The sequence below is a fragment of the Festucalex cinctus genome, chromosome 2 (assembly GCF_051991245.1).
Source record: "Festucalex cinctus isolate MCC-2025b chromosome 2, RoL_Fcin_1.0, whole genome shotgun sequence".
NCBI classification, from domain to species: Eukaryota; Metazoa; Chordata; class Actinopteri; order Syngnathiformes; family Syngnathidae; genus Festucalex; species Festucalex cinctus.
In genome coordinates this window covers 32,374,980-32,402,449 of record NC_135412.1, presented here as the reverse complement: position 1 = coordinate 32,402,449, position 27,470 = coordinate 32,374,980, and the positions used below count along the sequence as shown (strand labels likewise).

At 41.1% G+C, this 27,470-nt stretch overlaps 1 protein-coding gene across 1 annotated transcript; it reads right to left on the bottom strand.

Moving 5' to 3' along the window:
* Window positions 1-6,674: 6,674 nt before the first annotated feature.
* edn3b (endothelin 3b) lies at window positions 6,675-25,118 on the bottom strand. The gene is made up of 4 exons (XM_077514670.1): window positions 24,759-25,118; window positions 24,446-24,662; window positions 11,954-12,112; window positions 6,675-8,302 (listed from the first exon to the last, which is right to left on the bottom strand). Exons 1-4 carry the CDS (start codon window positions 24,808-24,810, stop codon window positions 8,248-8,250), a joined length of 483 nt encoding a protein of 160 aa, XP_077370796.1. The 5' UTR covers window positions 24,811-25,118; the 3' UTR covers window positions 6,675-8,247.
* Window positions 25,119-27,470: the final 2,352 nt, after the last annotated feature.

The following is a 27,470-nucleotide window of genomic DNA, read 5'->3' as shown; positions in this document are numbered from 1 at the left end:
GGCCTTAGACTGAAGCTCCGGGGCAGAGCTTCATTAGACTTAGCGTGACATTCCAAGGAAGATGGGTTATACAGTGGTTGAGCCTCAAAGGTTGCAGTCAGCCTCACACCCTTTCTGACGAAGAAAACATGTGTGAAGATTTTTAACATTGTGACAATTGCAACAACAAAATTTGGTGTAGGTCTACACAAAACAGGCTTTTTTTTCTTTTTCTTTTTTTTTTTTAAATCCTATCAGACTTAAACATGTTTTCTCCCCACAAACCCCAAGTACAACTGGTAATTCATAGCAATTACTGTATTATTATGTTATTTTTGTTCTGTTGTTTTGCCCCTTGCTGTATTTATGTCATTTTTGAATACAAACACTTGGTAACAACATAATTATCTCAAAATTATGTAATGAAGGGGAAAACCTCACCGCCACAGCTGTTGGCGGTTACTGTCAATGCATGCACACACACATTTGGATGTGTTCATGTACAGTTTTAAGTCTCAGGGCAATATTTTCATGATCGGCACGAATCCAGTGTAGTGTGGCGTAAATCGGCACAGATCCGGGTTATGCTGAGTGATAGTAATTTCGCAGATGAGTGCAAACTTAAAAGAGGGAGTTCTGCATCACAATGGGAGTGAACACTGCAATCAAACTCAATCCCTTGAATTTGAGTCGGGCACTGACAATCCTGACATGGTGGACCCCATACATCCAAATTGTTCCCAAGAAGAAACTAATGTCCTCATTCAGGAGGTCGAAGAGCACAACAAATATGGAACTACAACCAGACCTCCACGGGCAGATGATGTCAAGCTGGCTTGAGAGGCCACTCCCCATGCCTTTTTTTTTTTTTTTTCCCTACAATGATGTCTATTCTACCCTCTGTGCTTCCAGATGAGTTTCGGCCACTCCAAATTAAAGTTTATTGTCAAAGTAAACCAAAAAGAAATAAAATTAAACATGGCCTATTTAACCACAGTCGACAAGCTTAATGCTAACGCATACTGTTATATGAAACGGCATAGCTCAGGAAAATGAAATCAGTATCGCCATAGTTCTAAACCTTTTAAACAGCTGATATTTGAATACAAATGGAGGAGCATCACATACAGACAGCATAAAACAATACTCACAGGCAATAATCAACTTATTAAAGATCCCATCACCTTAGCTACAGAATTTACCGTAACTCTTTTTTTTTTTTTATTAAATCCGTTCAAGATATCACATTGCGTTTCTCATACTGTCAATCAGGATCAACCTATTTTCAATATAAAATGCATTTCTGAAAGAGAGGTAATTAAAAAAATTTCCACTCTTAACAATTCTAATGCCAAGGATGTTTATGATCTTGACACCAATTTTTTTAAAACAACATGTGGCCTCTCTGGCTGATCCCATCAGGCAACTGGTAAACCTGTCTATCAGTCACTCTATGGTTCCGTCCAACTGGAAAATGAGCAGCGTTATTCTAATCTTTAAATCTGGAAGTAAAACTGAACTCAGTAACTACAGACCAATCAGCATTCTTCCTGTTATTTCTAAAATAATAGAAAAATGGATAGCCACTCAGTTAATACATCATCTTGAATATGGCCTTACACCTCTACATCCGATGCAGTTTGGCTTCTGTGCTCACCATTCCACTGAGTCGGCCATAACAATGTTTATAGGAAAAAAAACTAAAGATCCCTTGGATAAGAATTATTGTGTGGGTGCCGTTTTTCTAGACCTTAAAAGGGCCTTTGACACGGGTAATCATGAGGTACTGTTGACCAAACTATCAAAATTCAACTTCTCTCTACAAACATTAAGCTGGTTCAGATCCTATCTCACAGGTAGAAAACAGTGTGTGGTTATTAATAATGCCAGATCTACTTACCTGGACTGTCCAGTTGGGGTACCTCAGGGATCAGTGCTTGGACCTCTTTTATTTTCATTATTAATTAATGACTTGTTTGATGTCTGCCTAAATGTTATTGCCCAGCTATATGTAGATGATGCTGTCATTTTCACTCATGCAAAAAAAACACAACAGAAGCTGCTCGGACTCTTACAACTGCATTATCTCAGGTTCACGACTGGCTCACCAACTCTTGTCTATCTCTAAATGTGAAAAAAAAAAAAAAAAAAAAAACTTTGTGTATGTTCTTTACAAAACAGCCACTGAGGACTGACCACTGGTGTGTTTTTAGCTGGGGAGGAGCTGGCTTTGGTGAGTGATTTCAGATACATGGGAGTCATAGTGGACTCTACACTATCCTTCAGGAAACACATCAAAAAGTGGCTAATTCTGTAAAATACAACCTGGCAAACTTCAGACAGATAAGGAACTCATTAACTAGCAGCGCAGCTCTGATGTTTTTACACTATATGATTTTCTCACATATAGACTACTGCTTCACTAACTGGTCTCTGGCAACTACTTCTGCACTCAAACCCATAGAATCCCTCTACAAAAAAGCACTGAAAACTCTGGACAAAAAACCTCTCTCATATCATATCTGTAATGTTCTTAAAAAGCACAACTTTTTAAGCTTCCATAGCTTTAGGACTTTAAGATTTGCCTGCTTTATATATAAGTGTCTCCATGGTCTTGCTCCAACACCACTCAAAGAATTAAAAAAAAAAAAAAAAAAAAAAAAAAAAGGAATGTAAGAGGCATGAGGACCAGGGCTAGTGACATAGGGGTCTGCGAGATTCCCCACAGGCGCACCACGTTTGGGAGGAATATGCTGTCTTCTTGTGTGTGTGTGTGTGTGTGTGTGTGGGGGGGGGGGGGGGGGGGGGGGGTCATTTGGAACAGTCTGCCCTCCCACAATTAGGGAATGTCCGTCATATTCATTCATCAAATCTTAAATGTTGGCTGAAATACAATCAGAAGTGTGAACATTAACTCTTTTTACATTGATTTGTTTTTATCGAGTCATTTTATTATGATATTCTATTGTTTTATTGTAATGATCTTATTTGTTTTATCTTGATTTTCTTTTGCTATGTGATGTGGATGTGTATTTTAATGTATTTATAGCAGACTATAGATGCAAATTAGCAACTACTGCTCGAATCTGTCATATTTATGTCACGCCGCCACCGGCGTGACGGCCCATGCTTTTATTTTTGTGTCCATGTTTCCCGTTTTGTTTTGAAAGTCTAACTCTCCTCTCACCCCAGGTCACTTGCCATTCCTGCCGCTCCCAAATTACCGGTCCCCGCCCATGATTATCACCACCTGCCACCAATCAAGCCACACATAAAAGCCATCTGCACTCTCCCCTCCTTTGCCGAAGTGTCACATCTCAGTGCATGGAAGCGTCCCACAGTCCTCCTGTCCTTGTTCACGTTGCCTTGTCTTTTTGCCTTGTCTTTTTGCCTTGTCTTTTTGCCTTGTCTTTTTGCCTTGTTTTTGTGCCTTTTCCTCCCCAGCGGAGCGCCTTTAGTTACCCCTTGTGCCTTGAGCCCTTTTTCCTCTGTTGGCCGGAAATAAACCTGTTGCCTTGGTGGCCTACCTTTATCCTGCGTCTGAGTCCTACCTCTCCTTGTCGTGTCAATTTACAACTTGTGTTGTTCATTAATGTGCATTGTCCCTTTCAAATAAAATGAAATTAAATGTATTCTTTCTGCTCTGCACAAAATGACTACTATTACTACAGCTTAGTTGCAATTGTCTTCTTTGTGTTTCATTATCAAATCTATGTATGTATGTGTGCATGTAATACACAGTAGTTCCCCCTGGTGGCAAAGGCAGAAAGACCATAAGGAACAGCACAATTTCCAATGAAGACAAAAAATGCTGCAAAAATTGTTCAATTCTATGCAATAGAATAATAATGTGCTTTATCGAGCACAATACTAGAGTGATGTTTTACTTAAAAATAAATAAATAAATATAAATAAATAAATAAGTACAAACATGTTGGTGTTTTCTGGGAGGCCAGAATGGATTAATGGCATTTCAATTACTCCCAATGGAGAAAGTTGATTTGATCAGATGTACAAATGATTTATTATAACCATACTTAGATTATTTTTAACACATGACACATGTATTTTTCTCTACCAATAACATGTTAAAGGATTCAAGATGACAACTGGTTGATCTTCTATTTCCATAGTTTCCACTGGTAAAATTGGTTCGGAAACCAACCAAATCAAATCAAGAGAGTTTTAGTGTTTGACCTTAAATCTGTGATGTATATTCATTCAACGTGTTTCACTTTCAGTCTGCTTTAACCATAATGTCCTGGTTTTCATGCTGCTGCTGCTGCTGCTGCTGTTGAGCATTAAAATGCATGTGGCATTGATAACACTTAAAATCATTTCACCATGTCCCACAGGTGTTCATTTATTTTCAGAGAATGTTCTAGATTAGCATGATAATTGTTTATGGCTGCATGTGGAGGCACGTTTGGGAGTTCAGTATACTAAAGACTGTCAACTGAAGATGTAGAGGGGGCAGAAGTGGGTTAAAGGCCTGCAGCTGACAAAAAAAAAAAAAAAGATGAGATAGCACCTGGCAATCTTGCTCTTCACAGGGTCTTCCCAACCAACCAAGTAAAGGTACTTTTTTTCTTTTTTTTTATAATCCTCCAGACAGGAAGCTCATATCCCCATAATAGAATTATACCTCACTGGGCTTGGTTTCTAATTACATTATTTGTCTCTGAAACTACTTAAAGATGACAGTAAAATACAGTCAAATCACGATGAGTATATTTATGGGTTTAGACTGTCTGAAGTTCATCAGCCCTTCCCCTACGAAGACCGCCAAAGATCTAAAATTTTCTGTTTCATTTAAATGTGTCCCATGGTAGTAGCAAAGCAGCTTTTAGATGAATTTCAACTGCAGCCTTAGATGACATTCTATTGTACAGCCAACATTTTACATCAATACATTCAAGTGACCCACAGCGGCTATCATTGTGCTTACATTTACTAACCCCCTCGAACAACCTGCCCGCATTTGTCCTTATATCTGACATGGCTGATTAGTTCGTCCTGGACTCCCTCCAAACTTTCAAAAGTCATCATTGGCATTACTCCAGTGGACGTCGTCTCCAGTCGTTTTCCCAATTTAATGGTCTATGCATGTCAAATACACCCTACATTGCTCCATGGTCTATGGACATCTAATATACCATATTTAGCCCAAACTTGAATGGTCTCTGCAATTAGCTGGCAACCAGTTCTGGGTGTACCCCGCCTACTGCCAAGCCATCTGGGATCGGCTCCAGCACCCCCACGACCCTTGTGAGGAGTAAGCGGTTAAGAAAATGGATGGATGGATGGATGGCCTTCTATACACCTCACAGTTTCTGGTCTGCAATTGTGTTTTTTTGGGTCAAAATCCATGTGCGTAAATACGTCACTGACTGGTGAAGTCTCGCTGACAGGATAGCTATTTTTGATGCAGTCACAGCAAACATTTGCAGATGTCAAGATTAAAGTAAAATTTTTCTCCAAATATAAATGATTCCATGTGGGGTGGGAGTTATGTGCTATCCAAACTTTGCTGCAAGGGAGAAACAAATCAAAATTGGGGCATTTAATCAACATGGCATCAACCAGTACCAGAGTGTGAATCACTTGGAGCACGACACAAATAAAAAAAATATATAAAATATATATATATATATATTTTATGCTGTCACATTGTGTAAACCCACGTAGTAAAGCAGTGAAAATGACCAAAATGTGTCTTTGAAACAATGGGTGTTTTGCTCTTTGTGATGATAATAATAATAATAATAATAATTCTCTGAATGCGATCAAGGTGGCAACACAAGCTATACAACAAATAAATATTGAATGTATAAAAGGTTATTCAAAATGATCATTAAAGAAGGGGAAGTGAGTAAGGATGAGAAGCAATAAACGGATGAGATTAAATGGAGTATTTGTAAAACGCGCATTTTGAGCCAGGATCTGAAAAGAATGAATAGATATTGCAGAGGTAAGGTCAGGTCTGAACAAGTTCCAGGGCTGGGGGCAGAGTTGATAAAGTCTCTGTCCGCAAGAGTGAAGAGAGGAAGAGGATGTGAAAGTGTTAGAGGTTTTAACAATATGGAGGAGGTTAGAGTGATATCGCAGGGTAAGATTTCTCATGGTTTTACAAATCAAGATGACTATTGGTATTTCAAATTGGATGTGGCTTTGTCAAGGCAGCCAGTGGAGTTACTACAGGATGTGGTGGATGGAAGGGATTCTGGTGGTTCGTGAATGGAACTAAGCAGACAGGGTGATGTTTTTATGTGAGATCCAAAAGCAAGTGTGTTATTGTGGATGACACTTGAATAAATGGGAAAACGGATGAATTGTCCAATGTGGTGGTCAGTTTTGGTAAGTGCAGGTTTGGTAACAATGTAAATAGTGAAGAGAAGTGACCTCGGGACAGAGCCCTGGGCTACACCAGTTGACACAGGTGGTATTTGAATGATTTGTGTTTGATGAATTGGGTGTGGCTGAAGAGTGACTGTGATTTGTACCAATTGAGTGGATCTTATTCATAGAGTAGGGTTTTCTGTCTTTCTGTCTCTCTCTCTCTCTCTCTCTCTCTCTCTCTCTCTCTCTCTCTCTCTCTCTCTCTCTCGATTTCTGCCACTGAGGATTTATTTGAACATGTCTCAGGTCCGCTTTCAAAAAGTTGAAGGATGCACAAAAACGCAACAATTGGCAACTAGTTTATTTGTTCCGTTTTTATTATAGCTCTCTTTGCATTACATTGAATGCTTTACCAAATGTTATAATGGAACCTTGAAAAAGACAATTGTAAATTCTCATAAATACACGACAATATTGCAGGAGCCACTAAAAATAGTGTCCCTTTCCTCTCTCCAGAAGACCACATCATGACACAATTATCGTACCCAACACAAACATAGTTACCACATAAAGACTTGTCAGCAATTAAAGTATATCAAGTTGTTTTGTATTTGTCAGTGGGCTGCTTGCAAAAAGGGACACGGGGGCGCTAGTAGTAAGTAGAGGAAGGATTTAATTATTGGTTAGGGTGAGAGAATTCCTTGCCCCAGAGGCTGAAAGGGAACATTTCCACTTGACTTTCACCATATGTTACTGTTATCCCTCTGTGGATGAGCTCCATATTAAAGTCCAACCACAGTCTGTTGAGGCCTTGGGCAACACATTTTTTCACCACCCTCAGAGAAAGATTCCATCGACTGAGATGTTTGGTGATTTATTAATAATGCCCTCCAGTAAATCAACACACATTGCACACATATGCTTTCACTGTTTTTCCTCATTTTGGAAAAACTCCATCATAAAATTTCAAATGGGTATCTCATTCTCTCATATAACCTCCCCATCAATGGCAGACAAGCCATTTTTAATGAAAAGATTTATGCAATTTACATATGCAATAATCATACATCACTTTGGAAGGCAAACTATATTTGGCTCCAGCATACATGAACTATGCATAACTCAGGTGCATGTTGTGACTGCACTTGATTTTAATAATAACGATAATAATGCACAATTCTTGCTGGCCCAATTAGAGCTCGAAATAAATCTGTTATAATACATACAGAGGAAAAATAACATCACATTTCTGTTGGGTTAGGATTAGTGTTACAGAGCAGAACAGAGCACATTTTACATAATTAAAAATATTCTTATACTTTTATATTATTTCTGTTAAAAAATGTACAAAATGAGTCCTTTGTTTTCTCATTAAACGTCAGAAAACACAGCAATATATGAGTGCCTCATAATCTATTATTACTTGTAATGCATTCTGAATTTGTACTTTTCTTCAGTACTTTCATCCGCAACTCACATTTTGTTTTCTATGCAGAAAGGTCATCCATGGTTTATTGAGCATTTACAGCTCAGCTAATTGTTTTGAATGAGAGATGACTTTAGTCCACAATATGTTAGCATATATGAATACAAAAAGGGACTTTCATCAAGCATGGCAAAAGGTCACTCACATGTATATCAGGGTGAAAATAATCCTTACGCCGATCAGGAGAGAACAAAAAAAAAAGAGACTAGCCTCCGGAGAACTGTATAGCATTTGCTGAAGTGTTCTGAAAACCACTCGGCCTGATGGAACTTGCTCCCAGAGTTATGATGCTCAGGAATGTCAGCAGTGTCAATCTCCAAAGTTCTTTCCTTTAAAGGGAGTGTACCTGTGGAAGCAAGTGTGCCAAACAATGATGGGGCTGAAGATACAGGATGGATCCACTCCCTGAAGAAAACAGCAGGAGATGAAGAGGCGTCCAACTGTCAGCCGGGCCTCGCGACTCTGTGAAGACTCGGTTTTGGCCCAGTCGGCAGGGAGCTTGGATGGGAAAACACAAAATTAAATTAAAACACAAAATTTGCTTGGAAACCCAGTAAGTTAAACATCCCTATGGACAGAAGATTAATGAGGTAATGAATTCAGAATGACATTGCTTCAAATCTTTGAACGAGTGCCTGACTGCTCTGAGGTTAGTGAGAGATGGGAATGAAAACCGCCCAGCATTATTCTACTCAATATGACACTGACAAGAAAACACAGGTTTAGAAGATTCAGAAAGAGATCCTCCCATCCCTCATCTGCAAACCTTCCCTTTAAAAGTCAATGGAGTGACTTTTTCCATGTTAGCACACGAGCTAGAAACGTCAGTATACCATTTGCATAAATGATAAGATATTGACTTGATGCTTTGAACTTATGGCATTTGTGTTCAGTGTGAATAGGTTTATTTAGGCCCTAACTCTTTCAATATCCTGTTTGTGCTTCAGTGTCAAAACAACCTTTTTTCAATATTTGTTTATGAAAAGCTCACTTTTTAAATTTATTTAATTTCAAGTTGGGTCTGTGGAGTGCCTCGATTGAAATTATGCAACCTTTTGCGCGCTGCCTGACCAATAATTGTATACAACAGCATTCAAATGTAATGTCTTTTTATTTATACGTATAGTGTTTTAAATAATAATAATAATAATAATAATAATAATAATAATAATAATCCATTTTCTGAACAGCTTGCTCCTCACAAGGGTCGCGGGGGGTGCTGGACCCTATCTCAGCTGGCTATGGGCAGTAGGCAGGGTACATATATATATATATATATATATATATATATATATATATATATATATATACATACATATATATATATATATATATATATATACATACATATATATATATATATATATATATATATATATATATATATATACATACATACATATATATATATATATATATATATATATATATATATATATATATATATATATATATATATACATAATAAATCAATATATATTTTGTTATTTCTTTATTTTTTGTCAAGTAATTAAAGCCGGCTCAGTGGACTACCCGTAGAGTGTCCACCCTGTGACTGGAAGATTGTGGGTTCAATCCCTGCCTTGGTCAAGGAAAGACTGAAAGACTTTAAAAATGGAACCTGTTTGCCTCCCTGCTTGACACTCAGCATTACAGGTTGAAATTGGAGGGTTAGATCACCAAATGTCAAATGTTTGCTGAGTACCTGCTGCTGCTCACTGACAATCAGTGGCTCATTATAAAATGTGGGATGTCAAATTGAATATGTTAATTCAGTTAAAACTACATTTACTAATTTGGTTCAGTACCTAAAATGTATAAGAAAATATTTTGGATCAAGGCAAAAAATAACTAAGGTTGGTTCAACTGAAGAATTATTGTTTACATCAACATGAAATAATCAGGTCATACGAAGTCACTCAATGTAGTTTCAGTGAAGTCAAATATTTTAGATGTGATATCTGGACATCATTTTTTTTTAGTTTATGCGGGGGGAAATTTTTTACAGTGTAGGTATTAGCTAACACCCTTATCAGTGTTAACAACTTGCAACCAGCCTATACTGGAATGTTTGGGAAAGCTATCAACATGGGGGTCGGGGGGTTAATTGGCAAGTGTAATTCAGTGAATTGGTGATGAAGTACAGCCTACACAAGTGAAAACAATCAATGTTAGAAAGGCACTCAATTTATTTTTTTACGCTCCGTAAGCCATAGCTGTATTGGCCCCACAATATGGGGTTGAGCAGTGAATAATTTGATTAAGACATGAAAAAAAAAAAAATCAATATGATTTGACAGTCATTGTACATATGATACATATGATCAATGCAAAAAAAATAAAAAATCTGCCGTCTCTGGCCCTATTTCATTCCTCTAATTTGATTTAAAACGAAACCATGCCTAAGAAAGTACATATAATCCTAAACAGAAGACATGACTTAAGAGGTGACAATAATTTGTTGTGCACATACGAACATACAGTCAAGTTCATCACTGGGTCTAATGAGGTCACAGGTTGAGGCTGAAGTTCTAAAAGTATTGCGGTTTCAAATTTAATGGGTCGTGATTGAATCACTCTTTCTCTTTTAATTCACCCAAGCAAATTCCAGATTATTGCAGTAAGTTATGAGATATTGGACTTTCTCTGAAAAAGGATCAAAGGGGAGATTATGGCCAGAGCAAGAAGAGCAATAATGTTGTGGCATTGTCTCACAGTACTTTCTAAATATCAAGTTTCTGTGATGTCTGATCATAACCACCAGAAAGCATATTAACATGTTGTCTGAAGTTTGCTATGATGAATTAGCAAACATTTGAACCCTCATTTAATCGCCATTATTTCTTTGGCATTGGGGAAAAGGCTAACAGATGGAATTCTACAATATAATCATTGTCATATTTAAAATGCACATGTGGATCAAACAAGGCATGAATTGACTATGGAGAATGGTGGTGTTAAAAGGTAAATAACTAGGCTAAAATAACTAAACTCAACTAAAACAATTGCAATCTGTACTATGATGCTACTATATCTTTTTAAGAAATTAATATAACTTTTATCTGTCTGTGTATTTTTTCCCAGGTCAAATTTCCATTCAAAAGTTGTCCCAGTCTAGTCTACTAGTGAAGTCTCCACATCATTTTTCAATAAGTATCATTTTTGACCACGGTTGGATTTCCAAGTATTTTTCTTGCAATAAATTGTATATGTTGGTGCATGTCAAGGCTGTATAAACATTCCCCCTTGAGCCCATCAAAGTGGATCCCTGCTAACAGACCATACATATTTAGTTTAAATCCATCCATCCATAGTATAACAACATTTGGATTTTGAATGGATGAGTTACAAGTTTGCAGTCCTTTTTTTTCATGAAATCATTTCTGGTTAGGACTCAGTCCCATGTCTAATGTTGTAGTTACTAGAAAAGGTCCCTCCGTTCCAGTGATAGCATCCAGTTTGACTTTTAGAGTTATATTTTTGTGTACAGTGTACGTGCGCTTTGCGTAAAAACTGCCACATCTTAATTTTCATGACCGGGCAAGCCAAGTTTACCATGTTAAGTAATTTGGCAGACAACGCTGCCCCATGCTGGGCCTCTGGCACACCGAGGGTTATTTTCTTTTACATGTCCCTGGCGCTTATGAAAAATTGAAAACTGAAAGTAGACTATACACCAGCTCGGAAAAGGTCTAAATTGTGGTGCAGGTGGTGTAACGTGATTTTGGTGAACTTGATTAAGGTGCAGACATAAATATTGTCCGTATTTGATTCATAAATATGACAACAGAGTGCATTGAACCTTCCGAATAACTGTAGAAATCAAGCCATTGAATGTATCGTTATCATAATTTTTATTATATCTTTTAAAACGCTCTCCTCGACAGTGAGACTGCACTTTGCGCTAGACTTGCACTGGGGCTTAAGGGACGGCAATGGAAGTAAGCCTATGGCTTTATTATTGTGTTTTTACCGCTTTGACTGCAGTTGTGTCGTTGTATGTTTGTAAACATGCTTCATTGTCCATAAATAATTCAATCAATCAGTCAATGGGCACAAAAATAGGGCCTTTACTCTTCTTTTCATGGCAAGCTTGGGAAGATGACTTCATAATAACAACAGAGAATGAAAAAGAAAAATGAAACTGACCTTGAGTGACAAAAGTGATGGCACTCTAGGTCTTCATCGAGAGAAGCACACATGCAGCGCTGATTTTCTCTCTGTTCATACTCGCTCGGCCGTCCAGCAACAGCACGGCGGATTCGCTGGGCTCCTTGGTAGCTTGACATTCCATAGGGCACCGTGCGTCTGCAAATTTCCACAAAAGAGAGGCGGCTTTATTCAATCACAGCAAAATGTGCCCAAACAAATGTCTTATGGCATATCACAGGAAAATGACAGATCATGTCAGTGAACCACACATTTGTGCACCAACCACACATCTGTGCACCATGTGTCTAGAAGCAGAATAATAATGTGCAGCAAACTCTTGTGATGGCATGGCAGTGGATCACACTTATTGTGGTTCAGCACCCAAATATTGTAATATTTCTTTTTTTTTTTTTTTCTTTTTTTTTAAGATTTCTCCCCATTTTTCATAGAAAATGCTAATTGTTCGTCAGCAATTTTTGGGGAAAATGCAAATCAATGCTCCTCAATTATATGCGGATTTGTGGGCAATTCATTATGATTTTTGCATGCTCCTGATTTAGTGCTTCAGATGCAATTTTGAACTAACGTGTGACTAGGAGGCCCCATTACAGAGTTCTCCGTCATTAAATGACAGTTTATAGGTATGCCATTGATATCAACGAATACCATTCCTCTGTAAGAGGTGGAACTAAGCAGACAACGCTGGTAGTCAGGAGCCCCTTTGGTGGTATTGCTGACAGTCACATGTTGCCGTTGCAGCTGGAAAGCAGTGTTGTTTTTTTGTTTGTTTGTTTGTTTTTAAAGTGATATGAGCCAATATCAGCAGCTCTGTATGGGCCCTCTTCAGCTCGGGGCCCTAGGTAACTGCCATGTTGCAGTGCCTGTTGATTAACTGGCAAATTGCTGATCCGTGGGTGTCCTTTCTTCTCGCTCTACTTGCTTCATCCACTCTGTCATGTAAACCTAATCCCATTGCAAGGCTGCTTGAAAACACCAACTTGACTGGACTTTGAGTAATTGGCTTTTAAGAAAGTGTCAGTGTGAAGTGGACGAGGGTAAAGCTAGCTGTCAGGGCTGTACTCTTCACTCACTGACATCATTTAGATTATAAGAAGATATGTCTGCTGGGAAAAGATGAGAGCAGCGGCAGCATGTTTCACTGCCTTCAGGCACGGCAATATTTTTGGAATCTTTAGGCCTACTACTGTTCACCTTGTTTACAGATGTCCATGCACCATCAGCAAGCTTGATGACAGAGTACAGTGTACAGTACAACCTGCCAGAAAAGGGCAATGCTCTTTTTGAGACAATGTGTGACCCAGTATGTACAGTTACCTCACAAACAAATTCATGACCAAGAAATATTTGTCCTGATACTATGCTTGTCCTGCATGTTGTTCCAAACCTGTAAAGAATTTTTAGGCCTACTTATGTCGTATGTAACGATTATCGGCCGGTTGTAACTTTTTGCAACCTCAGTTCCAAAGGAATTCCATTCCTGTGTCCTGGACATGCCACTGTGGGGGGTGGGGAGGACAAGAACATCCCCCACAAACAGCCACACATGTTCTGACTGACACGCGCACACGCACACACACACAAGTCAGAACAGTAAAAGCCTTCTTAGAAACTTGACTTTCTTATTTTGCAACAGAACAATGAATTATGAAATGCTATGTTTGCCATTTGTGAAATGTTGACTCCATGAAATGTCATGAAAATGTTCCATTGCAGTGGCAGATTCTCCACTAAACTTTCATGTGTATGCACGTTTTAACAGTGTAAGCTAGGTAACATTTCATTTGAGGTATTCAATTGTACGTGTTGCATTGATTGAATTCTGACCTTAGAATCTCAACAAACATGGGATCCAGATTCAATCTGATTAGTCTCTACCAAAACCCTCTCCAAGCTGGTAACTTTCCACTTTGGTCTTACCGGACCCCTGGTGTGGAGGCCGCCGCCCTCCCAATTTAAAAGCACACTCCCTGCTTGCTTCCCCCTCTTCTCTTGGCTCCCTCTTTGGCTCCCCTTTTGGCTCCCGCTCTTTTCGCTGCTTCTCTTTCCTGGTCTCCATCGGCGCGGCTCCCAGACAAAGGGCTAGCCCAGCTAGCTTAACCTCCAGCACACGGCAACGCACAGAAGCCATCGCGTGTTGCGACAGGCGCGGCGAAACACGCTGCTTTTGGTCCCTGCACAAGGCTCAAACGGAGGGTGCCTTTCCAGGCACCCTGAGGCCTCAACCAAAAAGGGCCTCTTCCCAGCCAGCAGGTTGACCCCGTGAAGCTCAGCTGGCCAGCCGGACGAATTCTGCTCCTCTTCTGAACTGAACCTTCGTCATCCCTTCTTCAAACGGGCTTGGCGAGTCTCCATCCAGGGTCCTGCTTCTCAGACCAACCCCATCTGTAAGTGCAACTTTGCAGGCCTTCACCCTAGTACAAATTGGTGCAAACTAGGTTGATTGTGGGTCCCATGTTGGTTTGATTTAAGAAATCCATCACCTTGGCTAAGACCGTTTATCTTTTCTTGTTTTTTTCCTTTGATGATTTCATTACTTTAGTTCTCGTTTTATTTCCTATCATAGTAGTTAGTTTTGCTTCTTTAAGTTCTAAGTAGATTTTCCCACCTAGGTTAGAGAATAAACGTGCACAAAACTCAAAACCTGTTTTTACTGTGTGTGTGTTTCATCAATTTATATTGACCTCTAAGCTGAACAAAGAACTCACAAAATTGTAGTAAGGGCACAACCTTCATTTTAATGACTGATTCAATGAGGTTCTCATCTGTTATCCTGATAAAATTATCAAAAAGAGATGTGGTGCTCCGCAGGCAAGCTCAACTTAATTTAAACATTAAGTTTGAGTCTCCTTCAATTAATGAGCCAATTGATTATTAATTTAATAATTAACAATTATTGATTTAATAATTAATTGGACCGATTTCCCTTACATGTAATAAAGGGCAGTCAGTCTAAGACCCAGTGCAAGCACAACTGAGCCATGTCTGCCATCTACTGGTGAATGGTGCTATTACAACAACTACAGTAGAACCACACTATTTGTGGTGGATAGGGGTCAGATCAGCCCGTTAATAGCAACATCCTAAACCTAACCCTATAAAAAAAAAAAAGGGTAATCTGCTTAATTCCTATTCCACACATGAAATATGAATCAAAATACTGTGTTTAGATTAAAAGAAGCACATACAACATATTATTGGAAAGAAATTTGTTTTAGTTCCCCTTAAATACAGATCGAACTTCTAAAAAAAAATCCATTGTTTTTATTCAAAGGCGAGTGAGTAATGGAATTGTGCGTCAGTCAGCAGCAGTTTCCCCTTCCCCTACAGTATGTACAGTATGTTTGTGTGCAGTCAGGTCAAATTCCATATCCATGAATTTTAAAAGAATCTTTCATACAGCTGAGAGAGCGAGCAAGAGGAATGATCAACATTTTACCTTGTAACAAAAGACCAGCCACTGGTTCGTGTGTTTTGCACTATATAAACATCATGATCTTATTAGACTTTAATATGAATTATCCATCCATCCATTTATTACCGCTCATCCGGGGTCAACAGCTTTAGCACGGAAGCCCAGACTTCCCTCTCCCCAGCCACTTCAACCAGCTCCGGGCTCTGGGAGACCTGTCCTGGGTCATCCCCGGGGCCTCCCGCCAGTGGGACATGCCTGAAACACCTCTCCAGGGCGGCGTCCAGGAGGCATCCAAACCAGATGCCTGAGCTACCTCAACTGGCTCCTCTCCATGCAGAGGAGGAGTAGCGGCTCAACCCTGAGTCCCTCCCGGATGTCCTAGCTTTTCACCCTATCTCTAAAGGAGAGACCGGAAACGCTGCAGTGGAAACTCATTTCACTCTCGTGACCATAGGTGAGGGCAGGAACGTAGATCAACCAGTAAATCGAGAGCTTCACCTTTTGTCTCAGCTCCTTCTTCACCACAACAGACCAATATAGAGCCTGTATCACTGCAGACGCCGCACCAATCTCCCGCTCCCTTGTACCCTCACTCGTAAACAAGACCCCAAGAAACTTAACTTCGGGCAGAATCTCATCCCCGACCCGAGATGGAAAGCCACCCTTTTCCAACTGAGGATCATGGTCTCAGATTTGGAGGTGCTGATCTTCATCCCAACCGCTTCACACTCGGCTGCGAATCACTCCAGTGAGAGTTGGACATCACTGCTTGATGAAGCCAACAGCACCACAGTACCCGCAAAAAGCAGAGATGCAATGCTGAGGCCACCAAACCGGACCCACCCAATGTTTCGGCTGCGTCTAGAAATTCTGTCCATGAAAGTGGCCTTGCCACCCAGGTGTAAATAAACCCAGATGAGCAAAGGGTGATGGTAAGGAACCGCAAATCCCTTATCCATTTATCCATCCATTTTCTGAACCGCTTACTCCTCACCAGGGTCACGGGGTGCTGGAGCCTATCCCAGTAGGTAGGGTACACCCTAAACTGGTTGCCAGCCAATTGCAGGGCACACAGAGACGAACAACTACACTTTCACAAGCACACCTGGGGACAATTCAGAGCGCCCGGTTAACCAGCCAAGCATGCCTTTGGAATGTGGGAGGAGACCGACGAACCCGGAGAAGACCCACGCAGGCACTGGGAGAACAAGCAGACTCCACCCAGGAAGGCCGAAGCCTGGACTTGAACTTGCGTCCTACTGGGGGGCAGACGTGCTAACCAGTCATCCATCGTGCAGCCCCACAAATCCCTTTTTAAAATCATAATTTTTAAATACTGTATACTGTGTACGCACAGCTGTTTAAATATGACAGCAGCGTGGGACAATCCCTCTCAGTCACTGTAGAAATACATTCATTGAATTAATTATTACCGTACCATTATTATTCTAAAATTATTTTTAATAGCACTCCTATCGATCGGGGGAGTACAAGAAGATCTCCAATTGCCCACGTCACATGTGCGGCCAATTACATCATCCACAATTCTTCTTATGGTTCGTTTAGCTGTAAATGCTCTTGCCGCACATTGAAATCCTGCATGGATTCTAGCGAGTCCATCCGCATGTAGACCACGAATTTGAATAGATTAATGAGGGGAGCTGCTTTGATTGGCCGGCAGTCAGTTGTATTCTCTCACAATGGTGCAAACACTCTCGTCTGTCTGCATTAGTCGACCAAAAGAAAGAAAACTCCACCCTTGCACACAGTTAGACATTGCGCTTTACACGAGACTGGCACTGAGCATGAAAATAGGGCCCTTGGTCTTGTCTTGGTCTCTGTGAGTTCTTGCCTCTGGGCAAGTCTTGGTCTTGGATAGTTTGGTCTTGAGTAAAATTCTATCAAATATCATGTATTACTTTTCAGCGTGCCTTAATGAATGTCAGCACTAGACACTGAGTGAAATGATCCACTTTCACATCACACTGAATCATAAATCTTAAAATAGCAAGGGGCCTCTTAGGAAATAACACAAGGTGATGCCAATAGAAAAGCGCTCTGCTTCATCTACTCCCAGTGGTTTTAACATTTAATTATACTTGAAGAGGAACCCTTGTTTGTTTTACTTTATCCCCCTTTTGTGGGGCAAAGAGTATGCACTCACTGACTTATATGAATATTTCACTACATATTAGTATACAGTGAAGACATTCAAATATGTCAATCTGTCCTGACTTGCTAGGCGGTAAGAGGGAGTGCTGTTGAGCTGAAATAGCCCACAGCAGTCTTGGCAAAAGAAGACGGAGCACAGAAAAATGACTGTCTTCCTGAAAATAGTGATTCAAAAATGGATGACAAGCAACAACCGTTGAGAAAAGCTGTTTTCACTACCCAAGTGTAGCAGTAACGCCTCTGGTTACCTGTGTCCCCCATCAGACAACTTCTTACACTTAGGAATTAAGCCACGTCATTTTAACACTAGCACTACTATAATTCTAAAACAACTAGATCTCCCAGAGTAGTCATTTTGACGACTTGCACTCCCGCCTAATAATAATAATAGTAATCGCCTAATATGGTTATTACTCGCTGTTTTGAGTAGCAAATAAAGCCCCTGTCTTGCTTATCTGTGGAAAACGGGTGCATTAATTTGGATTATCAGGCTTCTATTGCCAAAAACGTCATGACTCAATCACATCTAGGAACGCATTTTTTACTCTACCTTGAGCTGCGTCACCTATTCCATTGAAGCGATACATGCATGGCTCCTTTTAGTGGGTGTGGGTTTGGACATGCTGTCTGAAACTGCTGAGCGATCCAGCGACCACTTATTGTGATTCGTCAGACCCTCTGTCAGCTTCGCGGAATTTAGCTGGGTAGTCTCCTTTCTTCTAGTGTTTTTTTTTTTTTAATCCAACATGGTAATCTACCTTGTATCCAAAGCCAAATGCCTCCACGTTGAATGGTAGTTGCTACGGAAGCCCAGCGGCACCAATTACGGAAGCCCAATGCGAAAGATGTACATTGAAATTAATAGAGCAGTCAAATTACCGGGTGTGTCCCTGCCCCACCACTTTGTCCCTCCATTCCCTTTTTTAATGCACCACACATATACATATTCATTTTTTGGGGGGGGATACGGGTGTGTCGGAGTAGGGGAAATTTTTTCCCTCTGCTCCGACTCACCTGCTCCCAATTTTAATGCACCACACGCACACACTTGTATATACACTGGGTGGGGCCACATTCACGGTGTAAGGGTAGAGCTCGCCAGTCGGCGAGCTGGCGGACTCAGTAACAGGGTTAGGTGTCACTTGTACTCTGGCGTGACGACCGGGGCCTCTCCCCACCGGGCTCGGTGTTCTGGTGTCCCGCCTTCTCCCCTGGTGCTTCCTCCTCTGCTTCCCCCCTCCCGCCGCGGTGCAAATCTCGCGCGGCTGGAGGTGGGGTGGGCACATCTTCCCTCTCTGCGCTGCTGCCCGGTGCCGGTTTCCGGGGGGGGGTGGGGGGTTCTCGCGGGGGGCCGGGTTCGCGGGGGGGGGGGTGGCGGCCGTCGGGGGGGGGCGGCTTGTTTGGGGGGGGGGTGGAGGTATGGGTGGGTGGGGGGTTGGGTGCTGGGGGTCGGGGTGTGTTCGGGGGTTTGGGGGTCGGGGGTGGTGGGGCCTGGGTCGTGGTGGATGGCGGGTTTGGGTGGGGTGCGGGGGGGTCGTGGGGGGATGGGGGCTGGGGACCGGTGGGGCGCTGTGGGGGCCCGCTGGGCCTCGTTCTGCGGCCTTGGGCTCGGGGGTGTGGGCCGGGGCTGGGGCGGGGGTGTTCCGGGTATCTGGGTCGGCTCGCTGACCGGTGTCCGCTCGGGTGGCTTGGGGGTGGCCTTGGTGCTGCCGCGGCCTGGGGATTCCGGGGGGGGTGGGGGGGGGGGGGGGGGTGCTCGCTTTGCTGGACCGCGGTTGACGGCTTCTCTCTTTGGTGGTGGTCCTTATGCATGCCAGATCCGTCGCACCAGCATCTACTGAAACTCAACAGAAGTACCCTCTCCCTCCCACAGCCCCTTGAATCAGTTGGTGCTGGTGTCTGTGGTTCTCACTTTTCTTTATCTATCCTTCCCTCCTTCCTCTCTTTAGTTTTTCCTCTGGTCACTTGAGATCTTAATTTATTAGAAGTATGAGGTTTCTGGGGTTGGCATAAGACTCCGGTTTTGTAACCACGCAGGAGGGGTCTTGTTGGTGCTGGACTTCACTTTGATGGATTGGATGTACTGGCTTCTATTGATCTCACTCTGCCTTATCGATCCTTCCCTCCTTCCTCTCTTTAGTTTTTCCTCTGGGCTCTTGAGATCTCGCTAAATTTGCTGGAATTTAGAGGCTTCCGGGGTTGGCGTAAGACTTTGATTTTGTAATCATGGGGAAGGCAGGAAGTGTTTGGTCGGTGCTGGATGTCACTTTGATTTACCTTTCTTTTCTCTTTATTTCTTTTTTTTCTGACCTTTTCTCTGGTCTCCTGACCATTTAAATCTCACGACTCTGGCAAGATTCTGAAGTACCTGGTTAAGGCGAAGGGTAATGGGATATTTATAAGGTTTTAGGTGAATGAATGAGTATAAATTTATACGTATTTGCACGCACGCACGCAAACGCACGCAAACGCACACACGCAAACGCACGCACGCACGCAAACGCACGCACGCAAACGCACGCACACATACACACACACAAAAAAAAAAAAAAAAAAAAAAAAAAAAAAAAAAAAAAAAAAAAGGAAAAGAGCAATGATGACAAGACGTTGAATCGGTAAGACTACCGAATGAACAATTCTGAGCTCTTCAAAAAAAAAAAAAAAAAAAAAAAAAAAAAAAAAAAAAAAAAAAAAAAAAAAAAAAAATTACCGGGTGTGGAGGTAAAGTTGTAATTACTCCTAAATATTTTTCTATTTTTAATACAATAAAATGGCAGTGCAGTAATGATATATACAGAGAGTGGAAAAGTCAGAAGACCTGGAACATTGTTAATCTATGTAAACAGACTAACAACTAATCCAATTTTGAGAACAGTCAAAATGACGGCTCTGGGAGATCTAGTTTAATGATTGTGACAGATGTGGCCCACCATGGCCCAATGGTGATTTTGTTATCTCTACAAAGCAAGGCAGAAACCCTTCCCATAAAGTGTTAAGGGCCTCATTATTTGGGTTATTTATCAGCCACTAAACCACCTGTTTGCTTTCTGTTCATTGCCTTCCAGTTGTTGTTGTTGTTCTTTTTGTTGTTTTTGATGTTGTTGTTGTTGTTGTTGTTGTTGTTGTTGTTGTTGTTGTTGTTGTTGTTGTTGTAAACCAGGCCACCCAATTTTGTGGAAAAAGTACATCACTGAAGTTGACCAAAACCTTTGTCATGCATGATGTCTGCGTTGGATGGAGTTAGTGATCATCATCCCACAGCTAAGGTCATGTTGCATGTGCTTCTCGAGTCAGCAAATTAATTGAGATAGAATCAACAGCTGCTCTCTTGGTTCCATGCAATTGACAGATTTAATTAATAAAGATCAATCTGTCGATAAATTATGTCCATCTCTACTGGCAACAGGAATGGATTTTTTCTTGATCATTTGTTGTGGTATTTTTCTTCAAGGAGAACAAATTAGAGGGCCGGGTATCCAGGAACAGATTGCTTAACACCAGACCTTCCTTTGTCTTATTCAACCTTAATAGGCAGCACAGTGGTTAAGCAGTGCTACCAAATGGCGAGAATGTCAAAACTTCGATCCTGTACTGAAAGCATGTACTCTGGCTTCCTCGCACAGCGGTCATGCCTCCTCGTCTACCAGGAGCCATGAAATATGTATTACCTCCGCCAAGTGTGAAGACGAGACGTATTCCTCCCCCCCTGCTAGTTAGCTAGTTAGCTATCTTACGCAAACAAAAATAGCACTGATTCCCGTGACAGTATGGGATGTCTGGAACATGAGCAGAACCCATTACGTTTTTAGGATAAAAGCAAAAGAGGGATTTATTTTCTTCCATTTCCATTTGTCAAATGATGGGATCCTAACATTTTTATTACCATCTTTAAGTCTTCTTTGCCAGTATTTTTTTGTTAATATGCAGACCACATTCTTTCCACCTTAGCAGAGGACTGCACTCTACTGAGGGGCCTTTCAAAGTACAGTATCTTGACAGTATTTTGTAAGTGTCACACAACATTTCACTGAACCGCCAAAACATGCATAGCCTACACTCAGACACTAGCGCAATATATGTAATACTGCAACTGATTTACAGTATGCTATACTTTACTTGTCAGTCAAGTTACATCTGCCTTGTACCCTTTCTCAAATCCACTGTGATTTAAGGTTCAACCACGACGAACATAAATTCATTCCTGCATCATCCTCCCATGCAGTGGAGTTATTTAAACACTGTCACTGTATTTCCCATAAAACCCATACAGCCAGCCACACGTTAGATCAGATTCGAAAAAGTGAATGCTGTATAAGCCTTATGGGAATAATAAGGAATTTTGCAGAGGACAGACAAATACATTTTCATGCCTCAATCAAACAATACACGTCACAATCTGGTTTCACTGAGTGATTAATGGAGCATTATAAAATGATCACCAAGGAGAAAAATACTTGGCTGACTCCATGTGAACCTCAAGTCAACCTTTGCTTTATGTTTTCTGTTTTTTTCATCCAAGTTGCAAACCGCAGATATATAATGTTTCAATACCATGAGCACTTGGGAATTTGTCTGCTCATGCCTGCTCTTTACCAATGTGTTTTGGCAGTCTTTTACTATATTGAGATAGACAATATAATAGATAGCCAGCACCCCCGCGACCCTTGTGAGGAATGAGCGGTTAGGAAAGTGGATGGATGAATATAATAGATAATATCTGAAATATTTATAAATTTTCACTTTTCTTAGTTTTAATTTCTAATAAAAACAGAAGGTGCAGGGAGTTCCCAGGGTCAGCAGCATCTCTTACAAATAACTAAAAATTCAAATATATAGTTCCCTTAAATTAACACAGTTTGAAATTGAAATATTGTCATCATCATATATTATGTTTGTCAAAATGCTAAATATCTGTGCGGCTGATAATGGGTCGAACCTTAGTATTTGCTTGAGTCTTGGGAAATGACATTCATGTGGCTACGCTTATTTTCCATCATGGAAGAAGACAGGCAGACTAAAATAGCTGAACTTCATTTTGGGTTTATTAAATGGTTTGTATTTGAGATAAATTATTATTATTATTATTATTATTATTATTATTATTATTATTATTATTATTATTATTATTATTATTATTATTATTATTATTATTTTGTGGAGCTGCTCATATTTAACCTTATTATTTTGTGCATGCACAGTTAATCACCACTGCTCTTTGAGCCTGAAATATTGTGTTGTTGGGCGTGTGTCATGTTTTGGGTTTTGTGTTCTTGTTTACTTTTGGTTCTATGGTGATCAGTTTTGTTATGTTTTCCTTGTATCTTTGTCTTGTTAAGTGTGATCTTGTCCACCCGTGCTTGTCTGCCCTGCTTCTTGTTTTAGTCAATCTCTGCCCCCAGCCATGTGTGTCTTGTCCAGGTGTGTCATTTAGTCTGTGGAATAAGTCTCTTGGTTCCTGTCTGTCTGTGCCGATCCATTATTCCCGTCCGGCTTCTTGTCTCATCGTTCGCTACTAGTCTTGCTGTCTGGTCACATAAGCTAGTTTATTCATCCGGATCATGGACGGTGTTGTTTTCGTTTTGCCTGCCCGTTTTGGTTTCATTAAATCTACACTTTTGGACTTCATCTCTGCCTCGCTTCCCTGCATTTGGGTTCTCCTTCACTCAACTACGCCACCCCGACATAACAACGTGGACTTGTTCAATAAATTAATTTGAAAAACTTCTTGTCAGAATTAGTACAAGACATGGGGGGGTCAGAGAAAGGACGGTGTGTGAAACTGAGTGTGTATTTGAAATAATTGCTGCTGTCTCTTGTGTCAAACAATGGCCTTTAGATATTTCTGTTGGGCTCACCATCACTTGAAAACTGACCTGTTTTGCGGCCTGAGGCTTTCTGGTGTGGTCAACTAAAATTTTTGCCTTGCAGCAGGCTTCACAGCTATTTAAGTGCCGCAAAAAGAAAGTTTCACAAATGTGTGCTTTTGGCAGTAAACTTTAGCAGTAAATTTTAAGTACCAAGTAGGCCTACCTACTGTTTAAATCTCAGGTCAGTGTTTTTCAGTCATTCTTTTGACCCTGAAAGGAAATAAGTGAAAAAGCTGGTGCCTTGCTCAACAGCCCCTTAAGAAGCAATCTTTTCTCCAACTCGGGCCACAACCTTCATCCCAAGAGCCAAGTCATTTAAATTTCATCAGTGTACTACTACTTGGGATGTCATATCACCAAAGCTGAACAGCTCTGTAAACTTGAACATATTTACCGTAAGTTCAGAAAAAATAAAAATCTGTGTAGCTCCAGTTAAGCGCCTCCAACATTTTATTTGATATTGTAAAATATATTTAGAAATTAATTTCTTTGTATCAGTAAAGATCCTCTTTATGCACAGGGAGAGAAAAATCCTGGAGCTGTCCCTGCCCCAAACATGTCAAAACGTGTGAAAAACAATCCAGACAGAAAAAAAAAGGATGCAAATTTTGCATTATTTTTGCATAAATGCCTGAATAGACTATTTCTGTTTATATCAGTCGACTAAGTAGGCCTATCTTCATTCCAAAAGTACTAATACGTCAAGAATAAGTAACAGCGATGAGCCATGATAGCCTCTAAGTTCTTTCCTAACTGTGTACTTTCTATATCGTCAAATTCCAGTACATCTAATTCATTCCCAATGTAGTATTTTTTAATGTAATTAATACATTATGTTAAGATATGAATTATAGTGTAAATGAAATGGGTACAGTACACTTTGGGGCGTATTTGAATATTTGTAATTATTTATTTTCTAGAACTGATTTTTTATTATATGTCTTTCTTTCTTTCTTTCTTACTTTCTTTCTTTCTTTCTTTCTTTCTAAATATATTTATTAACAAAGGATGTCTTACTCGGGAGTATTGATCCAGATGATGTCCAAATGGCAGTAATAGATGCACTCTTTATCCTTGTAGGAATAACAGGTGCAGCGCTTCGATCTGGACTTTGGCTCCGTTGTATCAGAATTCTTTCGAGCCGCGACTCCGCCGGAGTTCAACTCCGTGCTGGGCCCCGAGACACCTCCGGGGCTGACCTCGGATATGACCCAAGCATCACACCTCAACACACCTTGTATTGCACAGCAAACACATTACAGTATTAGGAAAAAAGGGAAAGGTATTATGCGATTGAAGCACAGCTTGCACGACGACGTGAGCGACGTACCTTGTAAGAGAATTAAAGCAAGGATTTTGTAAAGCATGATTCTCGTGTGCATATGGGAAAATATCCTTATTGTGTGTGTTAAATATTCCCAAATTGTAAGCGAGCCAGGTGGTAATGCGACGACGTGGTCATATTAATCCAACACTTGTAACAATCCAATGATGTCCATGTCCAGATCCTGGCAAAAACAAAAATGACCTTTATTCCTCCGTTGCCTTCATATTTGTGTCTTCATGTCATACATCCTGCTCGCAAGGCTGTGTCGACCTGTTCTTACTAGTCCCTGTAATAAATGCATATGCCCAAACTCTTCTCTGTGTCGCAGTCTCGCAGCATCTGGAGCAAAGAGCAGCCTTCTTGCCCGCCCCCTAAAACCCCCGAATAAAGATGGATGAGCTTTGGATAGGCTGGGGTACACCCCCGTGACACCTCCCACCACCCCCTATCAAATGTACGTGAAAGGGAGGGCTCTACTTGACTTGCTGTTGATACAGTTTATGGCTAAAGCTACAGTATGTAATCATAAGATTGCACGAGCTCTGTAATATCCCATCATAGATAAGTTCAGCTGTGTGGTGAGGGTCTTTGTCCCCTATTGTTACCTACCTGAGCATCATCACACGGTACTCATCTGAGTTCTCATGGTTCAGTTCACTCCAGGTGCACATGAGAGTTCACACTGGTGCACAGAGAAAACAGGCTTACGCGACCACATGTAACATTCACAATGTAAGTGTATGCTTGGTTATATAAGAGGTTTTCTGGAAATAACAGAGGGTGCCTGCAGGCAAAGATGAGTGTTGCCTCTTGAGTTCAAAAGCCGAGTCATCGCCTTGATGATGAACATGAGATGAGATGCTGTCACGACGTGCCAATACCAATCCCAGGATTTTTGAATGACATGTTCAGTCTTTCTAAAATCATAAGAGTCACCCTGACTATAACTTGTTCTCATTCATTCATTTTCTAGACTGTCATGTCATGGTATGATTGGCTGGTGACAAGTTCAGGGTGGTTGTGCACCTCTCTGCCGAAATCATCTGGGATAGGCTCCAGCATGCCCGTGACCCTAGTAAGCTAAATTTCCGGTACACATTCCATTTCTATTAGGATAATAATAATAATAATAATAATAATAATAATAATAGACGGCACGATGGTCGAGTGGTTAGCACGCCCGCCTCCCAGTTCTGAGGACTCCGGATCGAGTCCAGGCTCCGGCCTTCCTGGGTGGAGTTTGCATAATCTCCCCGTGCCCGCGTGGGTCTTCTCCGGGTACTCCAGTCTCCTCCCACTTTCCAAAGACTGCATGGCAGGTTAATTGGGCGCTCCAAATTGTCCCTAGGTGTGCTTGTGAGTGTGGATAGTTGTTCCTCTCTGTGTGCCTTGCGATTGGCTGGCAACCAGTCCAGGGTGTCCCCCGCCCACTGCCCAGAGCCAGCTGAGATAGGCGCCAGCACCCCCCGCGACCCTTGTGAGGAATAAGCGGTCAAGAAAATGGATGGATGGATGGATAATAATAATAATAATGAGAATAATAATGAGAAGCCGGGCGGCACGGTGGAACATCCGCCTGCCAGTTCTGAGGACCTTCCTGGGTGGAGTTTGCATGTTCTCCCCGTGCCTGCGTGGGTCTTCTCCGGGTACTCCAGTCTCCTCCCACTTTCCAAAGACATGCATGCATGGCAGGTTAATTGGGCACTCCAAATTGTCCCTAGGTGTGTTTGTGAGTGTGGATGGTTGTCCGTCTCTGTGTGTCCTGCGATTGGCTGGCAACCTGTCCAGGGTGTCCCCCGCCTGCTGCCAGCTGAGATAGGCTCCGGCAGCCCCGCGACCCTTGTGAGGAATAAACGGTCAAGAAAATGGATGGATGGATAATGAGAAACCATGATAGAGTCATATCCCGCCTTCATTCCTTTCAGGTCCTAGTGTCTTTATTACATTTTTTCCTCTGTCATTACTGGTATTCTTCAGTGGTGGAAAAACACATTTAACCATGAGAAAGAAAAACACACATGGAGTTCAATGAGCAAAACTTGTGAATGTGCAGTGCCTTCTATGGCGGCAGCTGTCCACTCGTGTATGAATGTGTGTGTGAATGGGTGAATGTGATGCATTGTAAAGCGCTTTGAGCACCATGTGACGTAGAAAGCGCTATATAAACTCATATACCATATTTGGATGGTCCACATCGTGATTCACAAGCGCAGGGTGCTGGGTGTGGCACCCTATTTGGACTGTAAGAGGAGTCATCGAATAACAAAATTATCCAATAACAATTTATTTGTATGAAAATTATTATTTATTAATTAAATATATATTTTTATTTCTCTATATTTGCCAGTCACCTACACCGAAAGGCATTTAGTGGTAGAAGGTACAATAAACCTGAGTATCCACTGTTTTCATAAGTCATGGCTTCCTGCAAGTATACATACTCGACAAAAATATAAACGCAACACTTTTGCTTTTGCTCCCATTTTACATTAGATGAAGTCAAAGATCTAAATCTTCTTCCACATATACAAAAACACCATTTCTCTCAAATATTAACAAACCAGTCTAAATCTGTGATAGTGGACACTATGATTAGTACAAAGGTGTGCCTTAGACTGCCCACAATAAAAGGCCACTCTGAAAGGTGCAGTTTTGTTTTTATTGGAAGTAGGTGGGGGGTGGGATTTGGCTGGCTCTGGGGACCAACACCAATCA

Excerpts from the sequence above, each read along its gene's own strand:
- edn3b (XM_077514670.1), bottom strand. The coding sequence starts at position 24,810 with ATGCACACGAGAATCATGCTTTACAAAATCCTTGCTTTAATTCTCTTA. Across the intron at positions 12,113-24,445 it reads ATCTGGATCAATACTCCCGA|ACGCACGGTGCCCTATGGAA; the intron begins GTAAGACATCCT and ends GGAAATTTGCAG. Across the intron at positions 8,303-11,953 it reads CATCACTTTTGTCACTCAAG|CTCCCTGCCGACTGGGCCAA; the intron begins GTCAGTTTCATT and ends TTCCCATCCAAG.